Source organism: Macadamia integrifolia, chromosome 5, assembly GCF_013358625.1.
Source record: "Macadamia integrifolia cultivar HAES 741 chromosome 5, SCU_Mint_v3, whole genome shotgun sequence".
Taxonomy (NCBI): Eukaryota; Viridiplantae; Streptophyta; class Magnoliopsida; order Proteales; family Proteaceae; genus Macadamia; species Macadamia integrifolia.
The window spans coordinates 8,948,027-8,975,395 of record NC_056561.1 but is presented as its reverse complement, the minus strand read 5'-3'; the positions used below and the strand labels follow the sequence as shown (position 1 = coordinate 8,975,395).

At 36.8% G+C, this 27,369-nt stretch overlaps 1 protein-coding gene across 4 annotated transcripts in view; it reads right to left on the bottom strand.

Moving 5' to 3' along the window:
* Positions 1 to 27,369, bottom strand: part of LOC122079442 (probable cyclic nucleotide-gated ion channel 20, chloroplastic) — a 58,453-nt gene that overhangs the window by 14,040 nt on the left and 17,044 nt on the right. For all 4 annotated transcript variants that reach the window (XM_042645924.1, XM_042645925.1, XM_042645926.1 and 1 more), the window contains 6 exons: positions 24,076 to 24,213; positions 10,915 to 11,163; positions 7,560 to 7,823; positions 6,051 to 6,196; positions 2,614 to 2,691; positions 1,883 to 2,012 (listed from right to left, as the gene is read on the bottom strand). In XM_042645924.1, coding sequence (XP_042501858.1) covers positions 1,883 to 2,012; positions 2,614 to 2,691; positions 6,051 to 6,196; positions 7,560 to 7,823; positions 10,915 to 11,163; positions 24,076 to 24,213 — 1,005 coding nt within the window. The remainder of the gene's footprint in view (positions 1 to 1,882; positions 2,013 to 2,613; positions 2,692 to 6,050; positions 6,197 to 7,559; positions 7,824 to 10,914; positions 11,164 to 24,075; positions 24,214 to 27,369) is intronic.

Here is a 27,369-nt window from a genome sequence, read left to right as displayed (position 1 = left end):
CTACTAGGCTACCTCCTCAAGAATGACTCTCTTTGGATTGCCTCTCCCTTTCCTAATGCCTCTTGGATGTGGCGCAAAATCCTTTTAGTATGGCCTTTTGCTACCTTGGCCATCCTCTCCTCTATCAGGGATGGTTCTTCCACCCTACTCTGGATGGATAACTGGCACCCTTTAGAGTCCTTTTCTCTTGGATTGGTGCTAGAGCAGTTTACTCCTCTGGTCTTCCCAAAGATTCTACCGTGGCCTCTATCATTTCTAATGGCTCCTGGTCCTCTCCTCCCTCCTCTGCTGCCCTTCATGTTATTTAGTCCTCTCTTCCTCCCCTGCCTCTTGGGCATCGTGGCCGTCTAGATAGAGTCAATTTTTGGCCTCTCGATACAACACACCACCGAAACATGGGAGATAAAAAGGAATTCATATCTATCAAAATGTAGAGATCGATATTCGATAAAAAACAAAATATTGTATCGAGACACAATAAAACTTTCCATGCTCTTTCTAGCATAAGTTTGAAGCTGAGAAGAATTTCACAATGCTCAGCCGATTCTCCTTTGATCAGCCTAAGACTTTATGAGTTATCTCTACCCTAGGCTGTCTTGGGGTGTGGAATTTGAAGTGGAAAGATGATCTAAGCTAAGAGATCTGAATTGAGTTTTAGACATGAGTTTGCTATTACCATGAGGCTGTGATCTATGAATTATTATTAAACTATTGGTTGTCGTTTTGGGTTTCCATCTAGATACTAAGAGGACTAAGAGTGAAAAAGCTATTCTTAAATTTTGAAGTTGAATGGTTAAGTATCGAGTGATCAAGAGGGCTGGATTTTGAATCAAAGGAGCTTGGGTTCAGTGTTTAGTTAAAGTTCTATGACTGGCTGTTTTGTTGCAGAAGCTTATTTACTTTCAATTAATGATACCATATCCAGTTACTTGTTTAAAAATCTCATCTACTCAAGTTTCTCTATAAATTATCCCTGATTTTGAAGTTTAATTTCAGAAAGCCCTTGTTCTCCAAGAATATTTTTAATCAACCTAGATTTCGTTCTTAGTTTTCTCAAGGGTCCAGAACTTCCATGTAATTACAAAATTCTCCTGTTGGGTAGCTTATTTTCAACCTCCAATTGGAATTTCTATCATACCAAATTTTTTTATTTTATTTTGGATAGAAATAAAAAATACATGAAAATAAGAAAAATATTAGATTTTTAAAGGATAGATATAAGACAATTCGTTGAAATTTTTATATATTATCAGTTTTGCACGGATTCCATATATATTTGAAAATTATGGAATTTATTATTTTTTCTTGCAATTCAGAAAATTTATAACGGTACAACTAGGGTAAATCTTGGACTTTTTATTTGTAAAATGATCTATAATCTTTTCAATGAACAAGTCAATAGATAACTTATGATTTTCTTGATTGATTTGTGAGTGTTTAATTGCTCCCAATCCTTAATCGTCTTCATTCATAGCAACATGTTTTATTGATTATTTATCATTTTTTATGGTGTATTGTGCTAAAAATGCTAGCTTTGAATGTATCCATGCTTATATTAAGCGTACACAACATCAATTGTCGCCTCTCTCATACGTCTCCAAGACTTCTCTTAAAACCACCTTTCCAATACACTGCCCAACTTATGAGGATGATGTATCTACTTCCTGACTAGAACCTCAAGGATTATATCTCGGTCAAAAAGATTGATTTGAGGTCTGTCTCAGAAACCAACTGACATCACAATGAAATACAACATTACCTTCCAAAAAGAAACAAGAAAAATGAAATGATAGAAAAGAGAATGAAAAATTTTAAAATGCCAAAAACATTTAGAAGGCTTTGCAAGCCCATTACAGCAGTTACAGCATGTTCTGGCACTCACTTTCTTGATAAATTTAAAAAGATGATGACGGATTTCTCTTTGTACGTCCTCCGGCAAATCTTTCATTAGAATTTCTTCATCTACGCCTTGTGTAACAGACCAGTTAAACCTTTCTGATGCTCGTACTTTCCTACATAATATAAAAATGCTCAGATTATTTATACACAACTGCATTTCACATCAATAATAAAGCTATTGGGATAGAGCATCCGCATCAGTTGAGATATATTAACGTTATCTACATGTCCCCAATTACAATCAGTTTTGCAAATAGGCTGGAGAAGCATTTGCGTTGAAAAGAATAAACAGACAGCATACATTATAAATATAGGTGGCCTCTGTCATATCTGAAAAGCCAAATCATTCTCTAATTTTTGGTTCTCAACTCGAAAGAAAATGGTTGACTGCTCTCTTTATAAGCCCCAAAAGCTGGCTTCTAGAAGACACCCGCAGAAGCTTACCAAAACATGCATTAAGCATACAGTTTGGCTTCTCACCCTTCAATTTGAAATGATCTATTTTCTCAGACAAAAAGTAATGAACCAAGACACCAAAAGGGCAAGTGAGGGGTTCACCCCTCACCGTGTAATATACAAATGGAAAAACCAAGGAAAAGAAAACATAATGTACAAAATAGCAAAAGCTAAAATGGTAGGTTAACCTTATATGATATAAGTTCTTTTCTTACCAAGGAAAACAGTGAAATCTGATGAGAAAAACAATGACCTTACCTTCTTAATTCTTCGGGCAAGCGCCGATGCCTCATCCAGTGCTCAACATCACGCCGCCTTAGTTGCAGATCTAGTCGCCTTGAAGGACATAAGTGAAGATGATTATAATTAGTAGCAGAAAAAAAAAAAGGGATTCCCCATTCTACAAAGAATGCATCACACTTAATGTATCATCAAATCATAGTTGTCAGTTGTCACGGCATCTAGGCATCCCAAGGCATTGGAGGGGTACCTGGACACATGGCGACAACCAACAAAGCGACCAAGGCAATCAAGGTGCCTGGACACTTAGCATTTCCTAGCGGCCAACTACGCTTCAAATTGTCCAATAGTTTCTTTCTTATGAATAGAATTTCAGCTACAAGCAAGAGAAGAATATACAGAAGGGCGAGAGACAAGCATCGTCAGTGTAGATATTGTTGAGACATAAACTGCAAGGGTAGAACAGTTATTCGTGGTATTCATATTATGTCAGTATTACTTTTTATAGCAAAGGCATTTGTGTAATTATAAATCATATACTAATGATATAAGTGAGACGAGGCATAAAACAACCCTAACAAGTACATAATGATAGAACATAAAGAAAAAAAGAAACAGATAAACTATGCTGCCACAGACCACACAATATTATTGATTATTGTCAGCACTATAGACTCCTAGCACATGGCTGTAGGCCTCTGTAAATGAGAGGAGGCTGACAAAAGGTAGGATATTAGACCTCGAGTACCTGGGGTAGGAAGGAAAACAGACTTTGAGATATTGATAAATGAAAGGGTTTGCAAAACTGATAATTTGGAACAAGTTAGTAGATTTGCCACCGAAAACAGCATTGACACATTTTGAACAGCCAAGAACGCCAACCTTGATAAGGCTCCCCAGGTTGCTTGAGTGAAAGGACAGGGTACAAAACTTAATATAGGTCTTGGTATTCAGACTTTTCTAACCACAAGTGAATTATGCTGACAGGGTTGCAAGGAAGGAAGAAATCAAACAACTTGCAAAATGAAATCACTTGGATAAGAACTCCCAGTTTTATTTGCATTGTTGGACTGGTTTTGTCCTCATTGAGAAACTGAATTCTTTTAAAAGAAGACCAAAGTTGGGAACAAAGAAATCCTGCCTGAAAATTGACTCCATAAAAGTCAAACTATTAGAAGACAAAGATGAAAAAGTTTCAAATAGGAAGACTTGAATGTCACAAAATTAGAATGTGTGGAGAATTTCCCTGAAAAAATGGTATTAACAATTGATAAAGAAATAATCACTAGATGAAAAAGTTTTAAGAACAAATACATAGAAGGTAGGACCGTAGGGGAGAAGATATGAGATTCTAACATTAATATGCCACTATCAGAAGGAAAGTTTTCATTAGATGGACAAATGTGAAAGGTTAATTGGTGAGATTTCTAAAGAACAACCTTGGTGGTGTATATCAACACTTTGACTAAAAAAATGACACAAACCAAAAAAATTTAATGAGTGGAAGTAACCAATGCTATTTAGGTTAAAGGGGACAAAGCCCTAGGCTTGATGGGCTAGATCTAGATTTCTAAAACTCTGGTTGGAAGCCAATCCTGTAGAATGACATAAGGAGATGTATAAAGGTCTAATATTACTTCACCTACACATACCTAGGAAGGAAGAAATGGAAGGGACAAGTATTTGAATTATAAGCTTAACATCTACCAGAGACGAGATCGTGGCCAGAGTAATATATTATTAGTTGAGAGGTGTGATTAACATATTAATGGATGGGTCATAGGTCACCATGAATGTTTGACCCAACCATGCACAAGGGAGAGTGTCTAGGCTAGTTTGCTAGATCAATTTGAAAAGGCTAACAAGCTCACAGTGTGGAGTTTCTTGCAGGCAAACATCATCATGAATAGAATTGTTAATGCACAGTTGGCTCTTGTTGACAGATTTGTAACACCACCCAACCACTGCCTAAGGTAGCTGGTGTATATATATGAAAACAACTTGTCTGGTACATAATCATTAAATGGCAGGAATATAATGACATAAGGTCATGGAAGGATAAAGTTATTTACACATGCATATGTTTATAATTAAATTATATTTGGGAACCACAATAAGCATAAGTAATTTCTATGCCCAGCTTAAGAGTGTTTAGATTTTTTTACAAGTACTATGAAAAGAGATTTGTGTGCATGGGTGGGTAGTATTATTAAATATACATATATCTGTGTTGTAGTAGGAGTTGTATCTAGAATAGAGTAGTGTGGCAGACTGGCAGTAGTACTGGGTTGTCATGTTACAACAACTTATCCTAATTTCCTAAAAGCTCGATCTGCAAGTAAGGGAAACAACAATGTATATCAACAACCCCTGCACATGCATGCCTGTACACACATGACCCTGCAAGTGATGCGTTCATGCGGAAACAGTTAGAAATAAGAAGGATTAGGGTTAGAGATGAGAGGAAGGAAGAAGGAGAGAAGATGAGAGAAGGAGAAGAGAGATGAGGGCAAAACGTGAGTGAGCATTCTTGCTCTTAGCACATATATTATGCTCAAACTAATAACTCAGGGGAAATTACATATTCCTCCCTAGTGTGGTAAAAAGGAAAAAAAGAAAATACAGCTTAGGAAAACTTAATATAAAGACAGTTCCTAAAGTACCCCTATTTCATAAACTCCAACAGAAACACTATCAAGGCACCTAGGGGAGAATGTACCGGGGAACCCCATTACACTTTCCAAGGATCTAACACTTGACCTCCATGCTCTGATACCACATTACAACCACTTATCCTAAAAGCTTGAACTGTTAAGCAAGGGCAACAACAATGTACATCTACGTGTCATGCTCATCACTGTCCGTGTCCACACGATAAACATGAGTTTCAATACACAGTGGGCTATTAGAATGAGTTTGACATTGACATTTGATACATGGCCAATCCACCTAGTCCTCTTTCTACCCAACAGTTAGAATTGCCACATCAGCCCTACACTGATTTAATGGCTGAAAATAGAAGGGAGAAAATTCACTAGATGGAGGACCACAGTTAAGATGGCCATGAAATTTGACATGTCGCAAATCCAAAGAATGCTCATCTATTTTGGATAAAGTCAGCATCCACCGGCTCAAACCAATTACTATGAAGTGTGAACAAAAGCATATCTCAAGGGGTTCAGTCTCTGATTTCCATTCTTCTACTTGACTACTCCATTTTTTATTCTTTTCTCCATTAAGCAATATAATATTTTTACTACAATTGGTTAGGGAACTTCCCCCATTTGAAGAAGACTCTAGTCTTTATGTACCCCTAAATAAATAAAAGGTTCAGCATATATTATACACCAACATTCCAGTTACTATATATATTTCTTCACCATAAGTAGATCTTCCCAGACTCAATAGAACATTGTAAAAAAATGAACAAGACAAGAAATGTAATCTCATTTTACCTCTTTCCCAGAGCTTGGAGAAAGTTCTGCATATTTCCAATAAGTAAAGCAAACAGCAAGAGCCCAAGTCCGATGATGCCCATTGTAAAAAGAACTTCCCATACAAAATAACTAGGAACTTGATTTCCAGCCAAAGTACTGATTTGCTATGCAAGTTCACCAGAAGCAAACATGTGGCCAATTAATTATATGAAACACTAATAAGGAGTTAAGGGCATTAAATTTCAATGGATAATGATATAAAGACCATAGGAGTTGAAAGGGTATGAGAATCAATCTTTACAATTATTTAAATTTATAATTCAAGATCCAAACAGCTCTTGAAACTGAAATCTCTGATTTAAATAACACAACTTTCCAGTCAAATGTATATAACCAGTCAACCAAAAAATCGTTACGAAATCTATCATCTCTTCCCCATTCCTGGAGTTTATGGGGTATGGAATTCTTTTTAACATATGGTCTTCAAAATTTCATGGGATTGCCAGTCTGAGTGTTGATGTATAGCTTCTGATTTTTTTTCTCCGTCATTTGTCTTTTCAATGCAAGGTCTCTTGTACATGGGGCTTCTCATTAACCCTGTTTTTGTCACTTGTTAAGAGAAAGGAAGAGAATCAACAGTGGCATGCCACATGCCACTCTGTTCATAATAAGTTTAAGGGGGAATATGTTAAAAAGTACAAATGAAATAAGCAGTAAGACATTACCACAACCCATTTCAGAGCAGGCAGCTGCCAGGTGAAGGTTCTAAATCAAAAGGTTGTGGGTCCAACTGCTACAGTCAATTGATTCATCCTAAGTTATTCACTTACTAATTAGTATATCCAAAGGGGAAAAAAAATCACATCTCTTACACCATTCATCCTTTTGACCATCAAAGAAAGTGACACAATAAAAATGCCCAGAGGATGTAGCTTTGAAATGTTGATTTTTGGAAGTACTTTTAACATCTGTAAAGATCTATACTACCTAAATTATTTCCACAGCTAAAAAACATGCTACTGGTTACATCATGAAGCAAACAATGGGAAGAAAATACTATGTATAAAGAAGTTCTGAAACAACGAGTCAACAATAAAAATCTGTTTTTGTAGTTGATTGGGCATAATAAGTTCAAGTTTCCTTCCTGGGGGCATTGACAATGAAACAACTAAAAGGGCCATTACCCAGTGCTGGTCCTGCCTATGCGATGTCCTGGGAGGGGTGAGTTTGGAATCAGTCCTAACCTTTGGCATTGTTACGCAAAGTGGCTGCCCTCAAGACTTGAACCCATGGGCATTTGCCCTGGCAGCCCGAAGACCCCGAACCTTTTACCATTGCTTTAAGAAGACTCATTCTTCTACTCTTCCAACTTAATTCAGGAAAAATAAATCAGAAGACTTGGTCTTTTGAGCAATATGTGGTGTAAATCAGTTACTGTTGAGAATAATTACCAAAAAAGTTTGTCGAGAACAAATTTACATACACAGAAGACAAATAAGGAGTCAAATAAGAGACGATGAGGAATACCTGGAAACCCCAAAACAGGGAGTAGACATATCTTGTGACGATGCTTGACATTGTGGTCAAAGACACAGCTTGGTTGTAAATACCATAACTGAAAGTTCCATTAGTGACAAAACAAGCAGTAGCATTTTCATTATACAGCCAACTCTGCCATTCGGGGTCGCTAGAAAATTTTGCTATTTTTTCCCCATGCCCACAATCTATGAAGTCGTTACAGGACCTCTGCTGAGAATTATTGCAGGCCTCTTCTAGACATTTATTCACCCTCTGATTAGAATGTGGAAGTGAATTAGCAACAAAAAACAAATTACTATCCACTGCCAATCTACAATATCAAGATGAAAAGGAATGCATTGAGATAAAGATAACACAAAGATAGTGAGTGGAATTCTCTACACTCTACACACATACACATCAACATTTGGGTACACACTCCATCCCTAAAAAATAAAAAAGGTAGTTGTTCCTGTGGTTGTAATCTTTCCATCATAGTTTTTTAAGGGGTCGCCTAGGCAGATTTGAGGCTCCAAGGGGGGGGTTTTTTTTTTTTTTTATATAATTTTGATTTTTTTTTAATTCATCTTCTAACATTTGTATTTGCTCGTGAATCATGCATGAGAGAGAGAGGGCTGAAAACATGATATAAACGCTCCATCCTGCTTCTACCCTTCCGTGAGAAGAAAATTGGAAAGAAATCACTGATCACCAAATACAAATATAAAAACTGGACATAATAGACAGAAACATGCCCCTTACTGGAAACTAATCGTTCCGTCTTTCTTCAAAACATGATCAATCCACCCCATCAAGCCTCTTTAAGTGCATAACCATTTGAAGAACAACAAAAAAAGATTTAATCAAATTATTGTAAATATCTATGGGAACACTTTTGAAATCCAAAGGTGAAGCAATAAGTCACCTATAGGGTTTATTTTATTAGAAATAAGCCTTGGATTGGGTTATGTAGGTATCGGGCCTTTATTCCCATATATTTTTTTTGTAATAAGGCCACTTTAATAAGCCTAAAATATGGGTAGAAAGTAGGGAAAACGAAATTTACTTCATTAGTTTAGTTAGAGTCCATCTTCTAGCTGTTTCTTTTATGCCTTTTCATCTTCTAAGGCAGCATTAAGTGCCTTCCATTATCAGTTTTCTATGTCTTGGGCGCAAATTTCTATGTCTAGGATTTGCTATCTATGTATGCGAAATTCCAAAGGGGTTTTGGAATTCTGAGTCTTTTTAATGTTATTGTGTTGTACTCAAGATGTCCACCTCTATATAATGCAAACCCTAGCTGCAGTAAAAGGCAACCAACGAATTTTCAAGCATACTATCTGAGTATTTTCTTGTGTGACTCAAAAGGGCTTAGGTGAGACTCCTACAACAGGCTTAGATGAGACACCTACAGCAGGGCACTAGTGGGATTCTAGCTTGCCAGATTTATCTTACTATCTTCAACATTCAACCATCATCGTCGATCACCATTTACATTGTTACCACCTTCATCCTTCAAAGTTCAAACACCAACACAACAGGATCAAAACTCAGCCAAATCTGACCCCAAGCTGTCCAGCACCTACCCCTATTCTCTACCAGCTTTCGATCTTGGCATGCTAGACCTTTAGGCTGGCACCGAAAGGACACTGAAAAATCAAGTAGGAGCACTCTCCAAAGAATTTGAACCTGACCACCCAAAGGGATCTCACTAACGAAATAGAAAAGGTTCAATTGATTTTGGCTATACACAACTTACTTCAAAGAGGTATGAGGAAAAGCTCAATTATCCCTCACTTGGCTCATTATTTTTACACATAGAACACTGGTTGGCTAAGAACCCATTTGTTTCAATGGAAAAGATTTTACATGAGTCATCAAAAAAAAAATAGTGAAGGAATTGTTATACTGAAATGAAACATAACAATTTGGGAAAAAAAAAAAATTATAATTCTCTAGATGAGTTTTCCAAAAGAAGTAACTAATCTTGGTCAAGGACACAATTGCCACCCCATAGAAGACAATAACCCATCATGTTTTTTTTCCCCTCAATCCACCATGCCCAAATATGTTTTCCTTGTCGCATAGAATTAAGGGGCTGGGGGAAGACAAATGATAAGAAATACAAAATAAATTTTATAACTAAAAGAAAGAAAAATCTGGTAAATATTTTTCCATTAAAGCAAAGGAGCACAAATAGGAAGCTCTCTTGTTCAACTTATCCATTATAAATACGTTTCTCCTAGAATAGCAACCAAGTAAAACCATCAACTCAGGGAGAAGCCAAAGCACCCTAACCCTTTGATAATCATGTAGAACGATATCCTTAGAAATTACAGATTCATAGGACTTCATTGTAGAACTACCTTGAATGTTTTCCTTCCAAATCTTAGCCCTTGCTTTGCAAAATAAAACTTTTTGTCTTCTTCCAAATATTTCAAAAGCAACCACCCTTTTACAACCCCATTCTAAAGATGTCTCCTAGAATTACGATATAAATACCATCTTATAACTTGTTCATTATGCATCTCAAACTAATGGTTCACCATCAAGTCTTTTATATGATCCAGTCCACAAATTCTTAGACATATGCTACACAATTTTTCATTGCTGCATTGTCTATCCTCACAAAATTTTACTTTCCCCGTTACACACCATAAATCGCTGACATGAGTCCCCTGTAGCTTTCATGAAAATTTTGACATTCAAAAATCAGGAGGAACTAAAAACTTAAGAAATGGGGCCTTCAATTCAAGTACCCTTTTCTAAGCTTTACGAATCTGCATCATGCTGCCTCTAGTCTAACTGAACTGCTATCATAATTTACCAAGAGATGACATATACATAATTCTTAAATTCCACATTCCAAAATGGAAGAAAGGATTTTAGGTCAGAAATTCATTTTTCCAAAATTACAATGTGAAACTTCAGCCAATTATTCCCTTCCACGAAAGATCTCCTAGGATCTTTTACAATTTTGTAGCCACAAACATTGCTACCTTAGTAAAGACATAGGATATATCAGAAGTCTGGTCAAGCAAAACCACCATTTAAAGTACAGAAGTTCTCTAGCGCCAAACAAATACTCCTCAATCCCCAGGCTCTAAAATCTTAACTGAAGCATTTGGCCCCAAATATGTGCCACCAATATTAACTATAGGAATAAAATAATCTTTAATTAAAAAAAAAAAAAAAAAAAAAAAGATGCAATGTTAGTACAAATGCCAAATTGTATATGGAAAATGATCCAATCATCAAATTTTGTAATAGCAAAATTTCACTAATACATATAGATAATAGATTAAAAAGAAAATCCAGTCAGCAATCAACTATTGATCCCCTGCCAAGAGGTACCAGCACCCACCTGTAACCCCAAGAGGTACCAGCATGAGCCAACAACATGCCCAGCCAAAATAAATGTGAGAAGATTAATGACAAAGTTTGCCCATGCTGATTCAAATATGAAGCCTGTTGGAGACTGGCCAGCAAGCAAAGGTAGGAACCTGAAAAGTTTGGGTATGTATTGAAGAAGAAGTGTTGCCCGCAAAAGACTCTTTGCATAATTTGCTCCTGACGATCCGACATAATCAGGTAAGATCACCAATACAATGATCTAGAAAAGAAGGATAACAGAAAAGCAAAGATTCATGAGAAACAAATAAGCAGAGGGGTACATAATTGAAACAAAGTCACAAGCCAACAAAACTAAGGAAAGAATGGAGAGACCAGTTTAGAATGAAAATAAAGTGCTGATTGCTGATAGATAGAAGATTCTCTACCATAAAACTGACTAAAAAAGAAGAAGAAGAAGAAAAGAAAAGAAAAGAACAGCGTTCACTCATTATTCACATCTTTTTTTTTTTTTTTTTTGGGGGGGGGGGTGGTGGGTGAGTAAATTCTTCACATCCATCTAAAAGTAAATAGATCATTCCTGTATTATCCAACACAATTCAAACTCGTATACATTTCATGATAACAAAATGCAACATCTGGGGGTTTGGAGCTACCGAAACTGCAAAACAGCTTTAGGGCCCAAAATCTTGTCCTGGATTCTAATGTTTAGAGGATATGAACTACCAATAGTTGAGATGTGTTCTACGGTAGATAAGGTAAGATTAAAAGAACACAACACCTGCAGAAAATAAACACACCCATCCAAGTAAGAAAATAATATGGAAGAATATAGAAATTCAAATATTTCAGAATCCAACAGTCAGATGAGGCTGAGATTTGGATCGATTAAACCCCTCAATATGCTCTTTAGTCCCTCCAGAGATCAAGGAGATCCAATGGTTGGGTCTGCTGTAACAAGGTATAACAGAAAATAGAACTCCAATCTATTGGTCAGATGAACCTCAAATTCTGGTTGAACGTAGGACTAACGGGGAAATAAACAATATAAAATATGAGGTCAATCCAATGGTTGGATTGACTAAAATGATAGCTTAAAACCCTGCAGCCAGAATTAGTAACAACACAGAAAGCAGAGAACTGAATGAAGAATATCAGTAAATCAATTTATGAATCAATGACAAACTAGTATTAGAATGGCAGGGAATGGATGGAAAGAAATAGATGAGAGAAAATAATCAATCCTATAGGTGAAGGTAGTTGGATTATAACCCAAAACCCAGAAAACAAAATAGAAGAAAACAGAAACCTTGGGCAGTAGATAAGACTAGAACCCCGCAGGAAAAATATGAGTAGACAATGGATATAATAAAACAGCACATAAAACTAAAAGAAAGTGATGTATACCTAGAGGAAGGCCACAGCAGGAGAGAGATTGGCTACACTAGGAAGAAGAACAAAGAAGAAGAGAACATGGTACAGAAGGTAGGGGAAAAGAAGAGGGATATGGCTTGGTTTCACCACCAGAACCTATGTAAGGCTTCACCACTCACCAATGTGATTATGGCCTTAGGAATGATGCTTGAATGTGATGATTTTCTTAAAATTCCTATGCAAGTCCAGGTGTTCCATGTGGCCTTAAGAATATTGCATGCAAATGGTGCTTTATCTTGCTATTCTTATGCAAGTCAATGAGTGGTATATTGTGCGCATCCATGTAAGATCAGTTATGGCTCTAGATTGCTTAATCCTTAAGTGAGTTTTGCTTTCTTTGTGAGACAAGCCGTGTGGCTTTAGGGATGCCTATATTGTGAATGATTTTAATGTTGCTCCCTATATAAGTCCATCTTTGGCCTTAGGCTTCTGTTAGAAATTATTGATCAAAGGCCTCACAGCACTGTCCACGTGCACAGTACATGAACAGTGTTAATGGGTACTGTTCACGTGAACAGTAACTTGTGAATAGTAATTTTATGTTTTTCCCTTTTTATGTTATTTAGGTCCTTTATGCCCTTGTTAGGGTTCATAATGATTTATTGAATGAAGTGGGCAGTCGCAACAATAAGATCTTTCTCTTTCTTGTTCTTTTTATCTTTCTCTTCTACTTTCCTATTATTTAAATGGTATCAGAGTAAGTTGTTAGTAACTGATTCTCTCCGTGATTGCCGATTAAAGAGTCGTTTCAAGGTTCTGTGGTTTATGGTTTATGATTTATGGCGAAACCCCTGGTTCATAGAAAGTGAAGAAGAACTAGGGTTTCCTTGAAGATTTGATGAAAATCATACTTGAATGTTTCATTACTGATGTAATGCAAACAAGCACTTTTTTCTTGGGTTTGATTGTTATTGGTGGTTGATTCGAAATTTTGAAAGGGATAAATCGGTTAATGGAATCGATTTTCTTGGGATTATTATTATTGTTATTATTATGGATTGATTTTAGTTGAAAGGGTTGCTGTTTGGATTGATCAGTGTGTTGGATCAATCAATTGATTCTTCTTATCAGGGTTTTGGATCAATTTCCTTTGAAGACTGAAGAAAGATAAAGATAGCGAAAGTTAATTATTGTTAGTGTTTTGGATAAAAATTGATTTGTTAGGGTTTTTTGGATCAATTTTTGGGAGAAGGTTTGTGGGTCGACTTTTTGGCTATGTTTCGTGGTTGTTTTGATTTATTTGCATCCATAGCTGAAGCAAAGAGTGTTTTAACTGAGGTAGTACCCTCATCCTATCAGAGACAGGTCCTTAGGTGCTTCCATATTTCCCATTCCAATCATCACAAGTTCTAGTTTGAGGTTTTTCTAAGGTTTCTTTTTGAAGGGTGAAACACCCCATACTGCTATTTGGTTGCTTTTAGAGACTAGTTCAACACCAGCCTTAAGAGCTTGGCTTCATCCATAGTTGTCAACGCGTTGCCAAGGAGACGACTTGGCGTCCAGGCTGCTTTCCTCGGCCTAGGCGACAGTCACATTGTTGTACTGCATGTGGCCTTGTGTTTTGGCACTTATTTATGCCAAATATCATTTAATTTTCATTTACTTAAGATATTATTCATAAATAAGCAAATACCCCCTATTTGAATCCAATAAAAATAGTTTAAAAATCAAATTCCAAAAGGATAAAAAGTCAACCACCAGTCCAAGAACAAAAACTGGATTTTAGTTATAGGGGCGATTTTCAACTTTTAAATGCTGGGGGTTTTCTCAATTATAAAAATTTTATAAATCCTATCATGTTAAAACATTGCTAAAAACTAAAAGTCCGATAAAATAATCTTTTGCTTTGATATCCATAAAATTATTTTCATCCAGGTGATTTAACAGCATTTTTCCACTTTAAAATAAGTTTGATTGTAGCATAACTTTGTCATTCCAACTCAGATTTAAGTAATCTTAAACTTGTTGGAAAGCTGGTTTTGTGTTATAACTTATACAAAAAGTTTCATGTAAAAATAAAATCATTTGACCAGTCAAACTTATTATAGAACAAAAGCATTTCTCTAAATGTTGATTTTTTATAACTTAATATGACTTAGTGTTGATTTATGATTTGATGTGGCTTCATGTTGATTTTTAATGACTTGATGTAGCTTAATGTTGATTTTTTATGATACAAGGTATATATAGCTTACTAAATAATGTTAGAAAATAAGAAAAATAAAAAATAACACTTGGTCGCCTTATTCGCCTTAAGGAGGGCGCCTTTTCTCTTAAGCGCTTAGACAACCCTCTACCGCCTTGGTTCACCTTGGCGCCGTGGCAACTATGGTTTCATCTATGGTGAATGCTTATTTATGGAGTGAAGATTGAAGGAAGCTCAGGCTTTTGTGGAGAAATCAATTCTTTGTTAGGGTTTTAACAAAATCGATTTTGTACGATTTTGAGAAGTTGGTTGATCATTGTTGAAGGGTTCCCTTTGGGATATTGATTATTTGTCCACGTGAACTGCTACACGTGAGGGGGAGATTGGAGATTATTATTAGTTTTATTTGCCCAACTCAAGTCATCAGTGATTGGAGTTATTGTCTACTCAAGATTATTTTCGTGGAAGATTGAATTTATTGTTAAGTAATTGCTCGTGTGTGTCCTCAGCAATAGTTTTATCTTTTGAAGATAGTTATATTCAGCGACCTTATGTGTTTGGTATATTCAGTAATCTGATGTTGTTTGGTCCCCAGCAACCTAATGCTGCTTATTTATCTGCAGAATTGTATATGAGACTTCTATTTGGGAAGATCTCTATTTGAGGTTTGCGAGTGCTTTTGATGTAGCTATTGGGTGCTACAGTTTTGCTGTAGTGCCTCCTTTGGGAAGGTCTTTTGATGTAGTTGTTGGATGCTACAGTTTTGTTGGAGTGCCTTCTTTATGGGACAAGGTTTGAAATCTCATTTTGTGTAGGTGTACACCAAAATCTCGCCGAGATATTGGCGAGATAATGCTTTTTTTTGTCTTGAATGATTATATTATGACCTAAAAGGCTGAAACACCTCACCAATCAAAAGAGAAGATTTCTCCCAATCAATCAAAGCCCAACATTGCAATTTTATATTTTTGATGCCTCACACAATCAAAGGACAGGATATGTCCCAATCAATCAAAGACAAGCATGGCAAGATTATCTTAAAGACACCTCAGACGATCAAAGGAGAAGATTCTCCCAATCAATCAAAGACTAACACGGCACGTATATTTTGAAGATGCCCACGGTTGGAAAGAGTATTTGTAATTTGAATTGTGATAAGCATTGTGACTAATGCCACCAACAATTTCCTTCTATAGAGGAACCTCTCCTCATATGCATTGTAAATCATCCTTAAATATGGAGAGGATCAGTTGGGGAGATCTCCCTTGATCGTGTGATGTGGAGACTGTCCTTGTTCATACGGTGAAGATGTGGCAAAAACCAAGCCTTAGAGACACTTTTCAGCTTCTACAGAGCAAAAGATGTAAGACCAAGCGAGATGAGGTCGAAATTTTGACCCCACTCACGAAACATGTGCTTTATATTTTGGCAAGATGCCAAAATTTTGACCGAAATTTGTACATTTTTCCATTTTGTAAGTCATTTCGTTTCGGTCAAAAAAATCCCGAAATTTTCGAGATATCGCCAACATACCGGCGAGATTTCGAACTATGCTATGGGAATGGATTTTTTTATGTGCCTATTGGATGCTACACTTTTGTGAGAGTGCCTTTTATGGGAAGGGTTTTTTATGTAGCTGTTGGATGCTACACTTCTATTTTGAGAAATGTGGGAGTGTCTTCTTTGGGAAGGGCTTCTAGTATTGTTGTTGTTCATTGCTAATGGTCTTTGCTTGGTTTATTTGATATGACGTCTAGTAATGTTTGATGTGCTTGAGCTGATATGGCTACTGACGTTTTATGATGGTTGATCGGAGTTCTCTCTGTGATTGTTGGAGTTCTTGTTGGTCCAATATGGAGTTTTCTTTTTCTATATGTATACTCCAGCTTGAGGGGGTGTGTTAGGAATTATTGATTAAAGGGTTCACAGCATTGTTCACGTGAACAATGTTAATGGGTACTGTTCACGTGAACGGTAACTTTATGGCTTTTTCCCTTTTATGTTATTTATGTCCATTATGCCCTTGTCAGGGTTTTGCCATGATTATATATTGAATAAAGTGGGCAGTCTCAACAATAAGGTTGTGACTCCCAAGGTTACAGCCATCTCTGTCTCTCTTGTTCTCTCTCTCTTTCTCTTCCACTTTCTTGTTATTTACAGCTTCCTTGATATGAATTGGAAAATTGTTGCAGCCCACTAAGTCCATGTGCTATGTGAATTACCATATTCTTACAACAACACAACTCAGTCTTATCCCAACTAAATGGGTCAGCTAGTGAATTAACATATTCCTAATTGGGAATATTTGATATTTGCGGTATTCACACGTGGTGTTCAATGCCATTGATGAGCTGAGCTTGAAAGAGAATCATTATGTAAATGATTGAATTATTATCATAGTTCTAAATATCGATCGAAACTTCTTTCCTAATTTCAAGTAGGGTCAAAACAAAACCATGGGTCAAATTGAAAATGTTACTAGTTTCGACTGATTTCAACAATATTTCACACATGTCAGTAGTTTTGACCAGTTTTGACCTTTTTAGAGTCTTTTGACCAGCTCAATTTTGACTAGATTCGACCAGTTTCAGTAGTTTCAACCATTTTTGACCAGCCCATGACATGCCCAGGAAGAATCTGAAAAATCTGGCTGAGTAGGGAGAAATATTAGATCTTACAAACCGTAGCTTTGATGGAGCTTAAACTTGGAGTAGATGGAGGTCCTAGATAGGTCAACAAACCCTCAAAAGATGAGACAATTACAATGGTTGAATTGAGAGTTATGTTGTTGACATGAATTAGGAAACTTTTGACAACTTTCCATATCTTGAAATTTCAGCCTCCGATGAACCTCAAATTTGGAGCAAATGTCCCACGTGTGATGTCCAAATATCCTTTAAAATATGAGCATCAACTGATCGCTAATTGGGAAGTTATGCTTGAAGAATGAAAAAGGAAACTTTATGGAAGTTCTGTAGAACAGCAGCCATAGACCTTCAAACTGGTCTTTCGATTGTGCTTCTAGGCTTCAACAAACTTGCTTTGATCACTCAAAACACTCTCACACAGCAAACAAATAAAGAAGAAAAAGAAAGAAAATCAATGGAGGGGTTGAGAAGGGGAAAAAGAATTAGTGAATGGGGTATCCTACCCCTCAAAGTAATAGCTATCCCAGCCATGAGTAAACACTCATTTTCGTAAACTTCATCTTTTTTTTTTTTCTCTCATTATGATCAATGGGCTTTAAATAGCCTTACAATACTTGGACACAAAAAAATAACAAAAAAAAATGACACTAATGAACTGAGATAAGACTTTCTAATTTGTGTCTAACTTACTAACCGAGCTTAACAAAATTAGAAACTAACAACTGAACATAAAAAGGAAACTAGCCTAAATCATAAAAATATAAGCTTCTCTAATAGGAAACTAACTTGACTAGCTTGCTCACAAAGTAAAAACTAACTAAAATAAACTAATTAGGAAACTAAAAATAGAAGATATTGACCCAATTTATTATTCACGTGAACAATATCTCGTGTTACTGTTCACGTGAACAGTGTCTCATGGACAGTAATTTTCTGACTCTGTTATTGTCTTCTTCTTCTTCAAGCTTTGGCACCTTTTTTGCCTGATACATGAATGGATTATTATCGTTTGCTACTATAAAATTCCATTGTCTCGGCAATAGGTATCTTTGGACTTGAATCGTATATATCTGGATGCCTATGTAAGTCCAGTATTGGCCTTAGAGTTGAAGTGTTCCTCTCTTTGTAAGTCCACCTGCGGCCCTAGTAATCCTATGCTTACGTGATTAAATCTTTGATTTACTATGTAAGACCATCCTTATTTTGAACTCTTGTGTCGAGTTCTTGTTTGTGACCAGACATCTTACTTGGATTGGAATTAACGTGACATCTATACATGTCCATGGTTGACAATAGGAACATATTTACTAATGATATCATGTGGCATAAATGGTATTCCTACATAAGCCCAGATTTGGGTATAAAAGTTATTAACTTAATATGGAATTTATCTTATTTACTTGCTATGTAAGTCCATGTGTGTGGTTTATTATTTAACGCACTTATTGTAAGACCATGTCATTTTTATGAGCATAAATTATGTCTCCCATGCTTGGACACTTGCGCATTATTTGAGGGGGAGCTATACGAGTAAATGATACATATTGAGAAGTTTTCCAATAATAGCTTGTCATCACCAAAAATGGGGAGATTGTTGAGGCAAAGGATGCCATAAGTACTATCTTGATTTTCAATTGCTTGTGTTTTGGTGATTACATTTTATTTGAGTGTGAAAACGATATTATGCTCTTCCAGGAGCTTTAATGACACAAGTTCCAGGCATTGTGAAGTGCATCCTTGAACCCAAGCATCAAACTGGAAAATATCAAGCTCCTCAAGGGACTGTTCATGGATTCAAGCAACTCGAGCCAAGATTTGGCAATCAATTTTAGTTTGCTTCAATGTAATCCTAGGGCTTGGTTTTCATCTTGTATTTATCTAGATGATCCTAGGATGTAATGAATCCCATGTGCCCAAGCTCAGGTCATCACCTATGACTTAAAATGGAACACCTAAGATAGGTGGTTCATAGTGTAACTAGACCGAAATGGTTTACATTCGTCATTAACCTTGACTTAGCCCTTTTGGTAACCTAAATGGACCTTATATTGGTTCACTTGGCATGCCATGGTATGAGTTTTAAAGTTTATGTAATAAGATTATAAGGGTACTGGGTTATTATTTTGTAATGTGTTTTGTACTTTTTACCTCCCTCGACTACCTTATGTTAGCATGGGGGTATATATGTAATTTTTCATATCTAAAGTAAGTGAATCAATATAGAGGAGAGAAATCAATTCTCTCCCCAAGCTATTGCACACATCTCTTTCTCTTCTTCTCTCTTCTTCCTCTCTTCTATTCTTCTCTTCTCAGTTCTCACCCCTTACTTCCTCTTCCCTTCTCTTGAATCGATCCTTGCACTACTTCCAACTTGGTATCAGAGCAAGTTCGAGAATCGACCAACTGCTTGCACATCCATTGGACCTCTCTTTGGAACCCTAGAACAGTAGAGGGTTCCAATAGAGACTGTACCATGTAAGAAAAGCACACTTGGAAGACCTAATGGTGTTCTCTCATCAAGTGGTGGACCTAATGGAAGAAGATTGGAGGTGGTGAATGCCGATTGAAGAAAAAGGGAGGCTAACATAGTTACCGCCAGCTTCTCCTTCTAGTTTCTTTTTCTCTCTCATCGAGCATCCTTTGAGAGTGTTTGAGATTTGGATAGACTAGACCCTTCTAGGGTAGCTAAGATAAGATTAAAAGAACACAATACCCACAAAACAGAAACACAGAATTCCAAGTAAGAAAACAATATGGCAGAATATAGAAAGTCAAACATTTCAGAATCCAACGGTCAAAAATGAGGCTGAGATTTGGATCAATTAGACCCCTCACTATGCTATTCAATCCTCCAAATATCAATCTGATTCAATGATTGGATCTGCTGTGACAAGGTATAACAGAAACTAGAAACTTCATGTTAACAGAATTTAGCCACTCGAGAACAAAGATAACTCCCAATCCATGAGTCATATGACCCTAAAATTCTGGCTGAATGTAGGACTAACAGGGAAGTAAACACTATCAAAAGATGAGGTCAATCCAATGGTTGGATTGTGCTAGAATGATAACTTGAAATCCTGCAGCCAGAATTAGTAATACCACAAAAAACAGAGAACTTAATGAAGAAACCTGCAGATCAGTGATTGAAATGACAAACAAGTATTAGAATGGCAGGGAATGGTGGGAAAGAAAGAGACGAGAGAAAAAAAAATCAAACCTATAGGCCAATAGTAATTGGATTACAACCCAAAAAACAGAAAACAGAAACTGTGAGCAGTAGATTAGACTAGAAACCTACAAGAAAAATGAGTGTACAATGGAATAATAAAACTCAAAGAAAGTGATGTATGCCTAGAGGAAGGCCACAGCAGGAGAGAGATTGCTTGCTGGAAACTGACAGAAACACTAGGAAGAAGAACAAGAAGAAGAGAAGATGATAGAAAAGGTAGGGGGAAAAGAAGAGTGATATGGTTTGGTTTCACCACCAAAACCTAGGTATGGTTTCACTACCCACCAGGCCACCAGTCCAAGGTTTCACCACCTTGTTTGCACTTGATTCACCACAAGGCTGTTGCTCCATTGAAGAGACACATTAGACCTTAGATTGAATGCTAAAAACGTGGGAAAGGGTCTCCCTTCTTCTATGTATTAATTTCTGTAGTTGCAGCTACAAATTAGAAAGCTTGGCTATCAAGTAGCCAACAATCAAAATAGAAACTTCTAAAAACCAAAAAGCGAAAGAATAGCATTTAATAAGAAACTTGGACCACAAGATATGTTGTCCAGCAACTACTCTAATCAATGGGCCATTAAGGAACAGAATATGGGCCTCAAAACTGGTGCAACCAATGGATTATATTGGGCTTAAGTTATACCAGAATATGGGCCTAATGTGAGCTGTAGTGTGCTGGTATTAACTTAAACCACTAGGCTCAATTAGTAGCTGCTTCCTCCTCCTACGCTGGAACATCCTCAACTTTGCTCAAGTTTTGACCATCTAAGGTTTCACAGGACCTAAATTCAACTCAGAAGGCTTCATGCTCGCCTACAGACTTTTTCAGTTGTTACAACCATTTATCCCAATAGCTTAAGCTGTTAAGGGCCACAACAACGTATATCAACGCGCAACACCTCCCCCCCCCCACGTGCAGGCCCTCATACAGCTCTGCACGTAACACCATTATGTGGCACCAAGGAGGCACAACAACACAACACAAACCCTTACAATTCCCAGGGATTGAACACATGACCTCCCTACTCTGCTACCATGTTACAGGACTTACAACAGCTTATTCGAAAATCTTGACTAGTTAAGTAAGGGCCACAACAATATATATCAAGTATCAATATGCAGGCATGCAGCAACATCAACAACATGGAACAAGGATTACACAAGCCGACAGTTGGATAGATTTGGGAACTGCTTGATAGCCACCTGTAAAATTTGGTGGTAATCAAACGTATGGGCATTCCCCCTTGTTTTTTCAACAGTTCCTATTGGGTTCACTTCAATAAAAATAAAAAAAAAAATAAAAAAAACTTTGTACTGACACATCAGTGTCAGACTGCCCCAAATTTTGACCATGGTTAGATGATTTATGTGGACATGATGTCCAGATTTGGATCCCATCCAAACTGTCACATGCCAGTTCTTGAAGGTGTGGTGACCATGGTTCTAAAACCCAGATTGGATTGGTCAGTATCAACCACATCGGATCAGAATCGGCCTTGACCGATCCCTGATCCGATCCTGATACATGGGTATGGTTCAAGGGTAAAAACGTAATAAAAACTGAATTTCATTAAAAAAAAAAAGGGTAAATCTGTCCTATACAGTCCAATCCATAATGAATTGGATCGGTATCAGCCTTGACCATCACGAGTTTTAGAACCTTGGTTGTGACATGATACCGTCAAGATCATGGTTTACCCAGCTCCCATAGAAGTCAATCATTTTAACCATAGAAATCTTCAGGTTAAATGCATAGACATGACGGTCAACAAATATCCAATGTTTCCTTAACATAATTAGTTAAAAGCTATATAAAAGAGAGAAAAGGGTTGGATTCTTGGCCTTTAAAGTTTCCTTCACATAGTTTAAAATTCTAAACTGCACCATTCAATGGTTTTTTTGAGTTCATATATATATATATATATATTTTTGAGTTCATATATATATATACCAATTCAATAAGAGCTTTGGAGAAGAATACAACAACATGAGAGCTAAAAGATCTACTCGAGGGAAAGATTCCAATATGAGGTGTTGAGTTTCTAGAGGTATTTTGGTCTTTTAGTGAGGTAAGGCTCCCACCATTGTCAACAAAAGGAGGCTGCCCTCATTGTCAAAGCAAAGTGGCAGCCTCCTTGTCTGTTTGGTGAGAGCCATTGTCAACAAAGGGAGGCTGCCTCCATTGTCAAAGATAGGTGGCAGCCTCCTCCATTAATGATGTTAGTTGAGAGTTTGGTCGGTATTAATGATGTTGGGTAAGAATTTGGTGGAGGAAGACTTTCTCCACATCATCTATATGAGATTTAAGAGCTTAAGAGCTAAAAATTACAAGAATCTATTCTTCTCAATAATCTTCTTTTCATCTTCTTCTCTAATGTAGACTAGGATAGGGAGTCTAACCAAGTCTCAACTGCAGGAACTTTTAATCAAAGAACAACCAATATTACTCAAAGTAGGACAGAACTTCCAAAGATCAGAATTTTAAGAAGAAATAATTTTCTGTAACTGAATAATAACTAGGATTTAAGAGCTTAAATTCCCAACTAATGAGACCAATTCAGTGAAGAATAAACCAGCAACCAAACAACAATATTCAGAACAACTCAGATCATTATTTTGGGCAGAAATAAGAATCGGACAGAATAGGAGAAATATTCATAACTCAAGAAACCTGGTCTGATTGGCTTCAAAACAGGATCGATCCACCCTCTTACTTGGCCTAACACTCGATCAAAATTGGAGCACCACCAGATGGCTGAGTGCTCAGATCAATAAAGGGCGAAAGGAGAAATCTGGGTTTCCTAAAACCAGAATTACAGAGAGATCAGATCACTTACCTGAGATGGCTGAAGAAGAATAGTAACAATAAGAAGAAGAGGAGAACACTTAAAAGGAACCTCTTGGGCTTCACACCGCAAAGAGTCAACTGGATCAAACACAAGACAACTCTTCATGAAGAAGACAATAGCAATAGCCATTAATTTTTTTATCAAATCATCTTAGCTTTAGGAGCCTCCTCTTTATTTATAATGTTGATGGGGGAGGGAATTATAAAATAGAAGGTTCCTCAAAAAGAAAACCAAATATTCTCCTAATACAAGAGTTACTAAAAACTGAAATTAGAAACTAGTTGAAAAAGGAAACTAACTACTAATGACTTGACTCAATTAATAACTTGACTCCGAAGGAGACAAATATAACTCAAATCAAGTCCAACTAAAAAGGAAACTAACTAGTAATCCCGTACTCAGCCTTAGAGCCCCTCTTTTAGACCCATAAGAGTGGTCTATTACAATCAAAACACATGGGATCAAAGGCCCAACAGGTATGAAACCCAACCCTAGGCTTATTCCTAATAAAACAAGCTTTTTGTTGTGATTAATCTGCATCACTCTCTTTCTCATTCCTCTTCTTTAATACAGTTGCATGATTCTGGACTTCTAACGTGAAGCAAATGGTTCTAGAGTTTACGCTCCAAAATATTGATTGGATCATCAATGGAAGGGTCAAAGGATAGGATGGCTGCTAAAGTAGGACAGGGTAGACATAGACATATGGCAATGACTAGCAAGAAAATTCTGCATCTATTTCATAGATAAACTTAGTGTTCTTGCATCTTTGGCCGCAAAGAATGGTCACTACAGCAGTTCGATGTAAAAATGCATTTGTTCATGTCAAAACAGCAATTCTATGAAAAAAGAAAAACTTTACCTGAGGCAGTGGTAATACGATGAATAGATCAATGAAAAAATAGCCACGAAGGTAATGGAGAGCAATTTTCTTTGGATGGAAAACAAAATCTCCGGCACCCACCACTCTTGATTCTGGAGCAACATAAGCTATCCTAAACTGCCAAAGACAAATGGCAGATATTGAATGAGGCTTGCACTCCACAACAGCAGTAACAACAGGTAAAGAACATGAATAAATAGCTCTACTATTTGATTTCATCAGTATACGGATTGTTAAGATTGCAGTTCACGTTAAAAACATAACTGGTGAACACATTTTGGTAAAGACCATGAAAACTGCAGAAAGGGTGACCAAATAGATAGAGCATCAAACTATCTCAAAGAGAACAACAAAATTCCATACACAAATAGATGATGTAGACATAACTGTCGTCAACACCTTGGCATCCAGACGCCTTGGTCGACTTGGCGCCTTGGTTGCCTTGTTGGCGTCGCCTTGTTTCTTGACCCTCTCCAGTGCCTTGAGTCACCTAGACACCATGAAAAACTATGCTTTTCACTTGTTAGGAATTTTTTATTAAAGGGTTCACAGCACTGTTCATGTGATCAATAACTCGTGAATAGTAACTTTATATTTTTCCCTTTTTAAGTTATTTATGTCTTTTATGCCTTGTCAGGGTTTTCTCATGATTATATATTGAATGAAGTGGGCAGTCTCAATAATAAGGTTGTGACTCCCAAGGTTACAGCCATCTCTGTCTCTCTTGTTCTCTCTCTTTCTCTTCCTCTTTCTTATTATTTTCATCACTAAAACTCAAGGACATGAATATAATTTAATCCAAAAGTCATGGACAGAAGGAAGAAAAATATAAGAAACACATTAGAACAGAGCAGTTTAAGTTCATTAAATAGAGGACTGCTAAAGTGCATAGTTCTCCAACTAGTGCAGTTGACACTCCAAATCAGCATAGGATATGTTGTTTTGGGTTCCAGAAGATATCCAAGTTCAATTGAGTTCAACCAGTAAAGTTCAAAGGAGCTATATCAAACTCAGGTTCATTCTTTTAATGCAGAGACCCACAGCTAGAAGATTCGATTTCTTCTTCGCAATTTGAGTTATACAGCTGAATTCCATACCAGTCAAGTCATTTTGTTCCTCAATAACAACCCCAGTTAGCATCAATCTCAAGAAAATAGATTTAGAGATTCAGTTCCAACTCATAGTTGGACTGTGATTTCAATCCCTCTTCAAATAGTAGGATCTAGTTTCTTTCTCAGCTCCATTAGGTTTTTTGATCAATAATTAGAGTACTAGTATGAGATGATATTTTGGGTTGCAGCAGCTACCCATAATCCAAGTTCAAACGAGGTCAATTAGTCAAGATCAAAGAACCTAATAAAAAATGATTTCATTCCATTGGTAGAGCTACCTGCAGCTAAAAGCTTCTATTCCTTCATCCAACTTGAGTTAGGACAGCTCAGATCTGTACTAATATGTCATTTTGATTCCAGAAGCTATCCATAATCCAAGTTCAAAGGACCTATATAAAAACTGAACACTTGTTCAGACTGGTTTAAACTTAGCAAGAGAACATTCAGAATATGGGACATAGAGAAGAACAATCTATTAAGAACTAAGTTTATAAGTGACCTTCATTTTTCGTCTCTGTCAAGTTTCAATAACCAGGAAAGTGTCAACAAAACCCTCCAAAATGCTCACAACATGATCTATTACTGAACCAAACAAACAACAGATCGAATTCTTTCAGAACAGAAATAAAATCAGATCAAGAAATTATAGAACAAAAAGACAATTTTACAGCTTTTAAAAAATACATGAATTACTCTTCTATATCACCAAATGCCAGAATCACTCCTTTATGTGTGGAAGTGGAAAACCCAATCACCAAACAAAGGAACAGAGTTAAAAAAATAAGAAAAACATCTTTCTTTTATTTTGATTAAGTTCTCTACTTCTCTTCCACAAAAATTAGTGTTTAAACCACATCCTTAACGCAGAAGAAGATGAGATTTTTTCAAACCAAAACCAGAAAGAAGAAGAATAACCATTGACAGATAGCCTGAAAAAGTGTGTGAAGGAGAAAGCAAAGACACAAGGGACCTGTGCGCACATTCGCACATACCCCATTATTCTCGTTCTTGTCTAGTCGACCCATTGGAGTTCACTTTTGCCGGCCGATCTGGTTGCAGAAAGGGTAACAATGACTAACAGAGGAGAAATTTTTTACGTCACACAGATGACTAATCCAAAAGGAGGAGAGGATAGGGTAGCGTAGGGTAGGGTGGGGTGGGGAGGGTGGCAGGGTCGCAGGGGGTGAGGCAATGGTGACAGCAGCGGTTGATGGTTGAGGTCAGAGTTGGAAATGGAGGTGAAGGTGGGGTTGAGATTAGTGTAAACTTGGAAATTTCAGCATTTAAGAGTAAGAAAAATCCAAAAGGCACCCCAAACGTCACTTTTCAAAGATTGGGTGCCTCAGAATCTGCAACCCGAAACAGAGTATGGTTGATATAACTTTAAGAAACCAAACAGGAAAACGAAAATAGAAGGGAGAAGAAAAGAAACAGGTAGGAGCATAACGGAGCATGGAGGAAGGTAGATAGGGAAGAACACACACTGATTCAAGAAGAGATCATAAGAAGAACACCCAACAGGGGAGGAAGGAAGGAAGGAAACACCAGTCGAACCTGGTCTCATGCTTTCACAGCAACCAACTTAACATAGTTTCATTCCAATCCTCAATCGTTGGTTTACAGTGTACATAAAGAAAATAAAGACAGCTTATAAAATAGAAACTACTAAAACAAACTTTTCTCAAACTAGGAAACTAAACAAATCAATTAAATCCCTACATATATCCAATTTATAATAAAATAAAGTCAAATAACAGAATTAACCCCAAAATCTGGTTTGGTTCTGGTTCATTTCAGTCTAGGATTCCACATTGTGTCATGAAGGTCCAGCCACGATAGTGCTATGCATCACTTCCACTCTTCCCCAACAACTCCTATTGTGTTGTGTTGTCTTTGATAATGATGAAAAATCAAACCCCATTCGTCTTAAAAATAAAACCTCTCATCAAATCTTATAATATTATTGACATTTCTAAAAATTCCCTCTGCTTCATTTTCTAATTCTACATCCATGAGACATAGGTTGGGTACCAATTTGCTTCCATCCAGCCAACCCATGTGGGATACGGGTTGATAAAAGAAAGAACCCTTTTATTAAACTTCTCCAGATCATGTCATTTTATTTTATTTTACTTTATTTTTATTTTTATTTTTTTTTTTG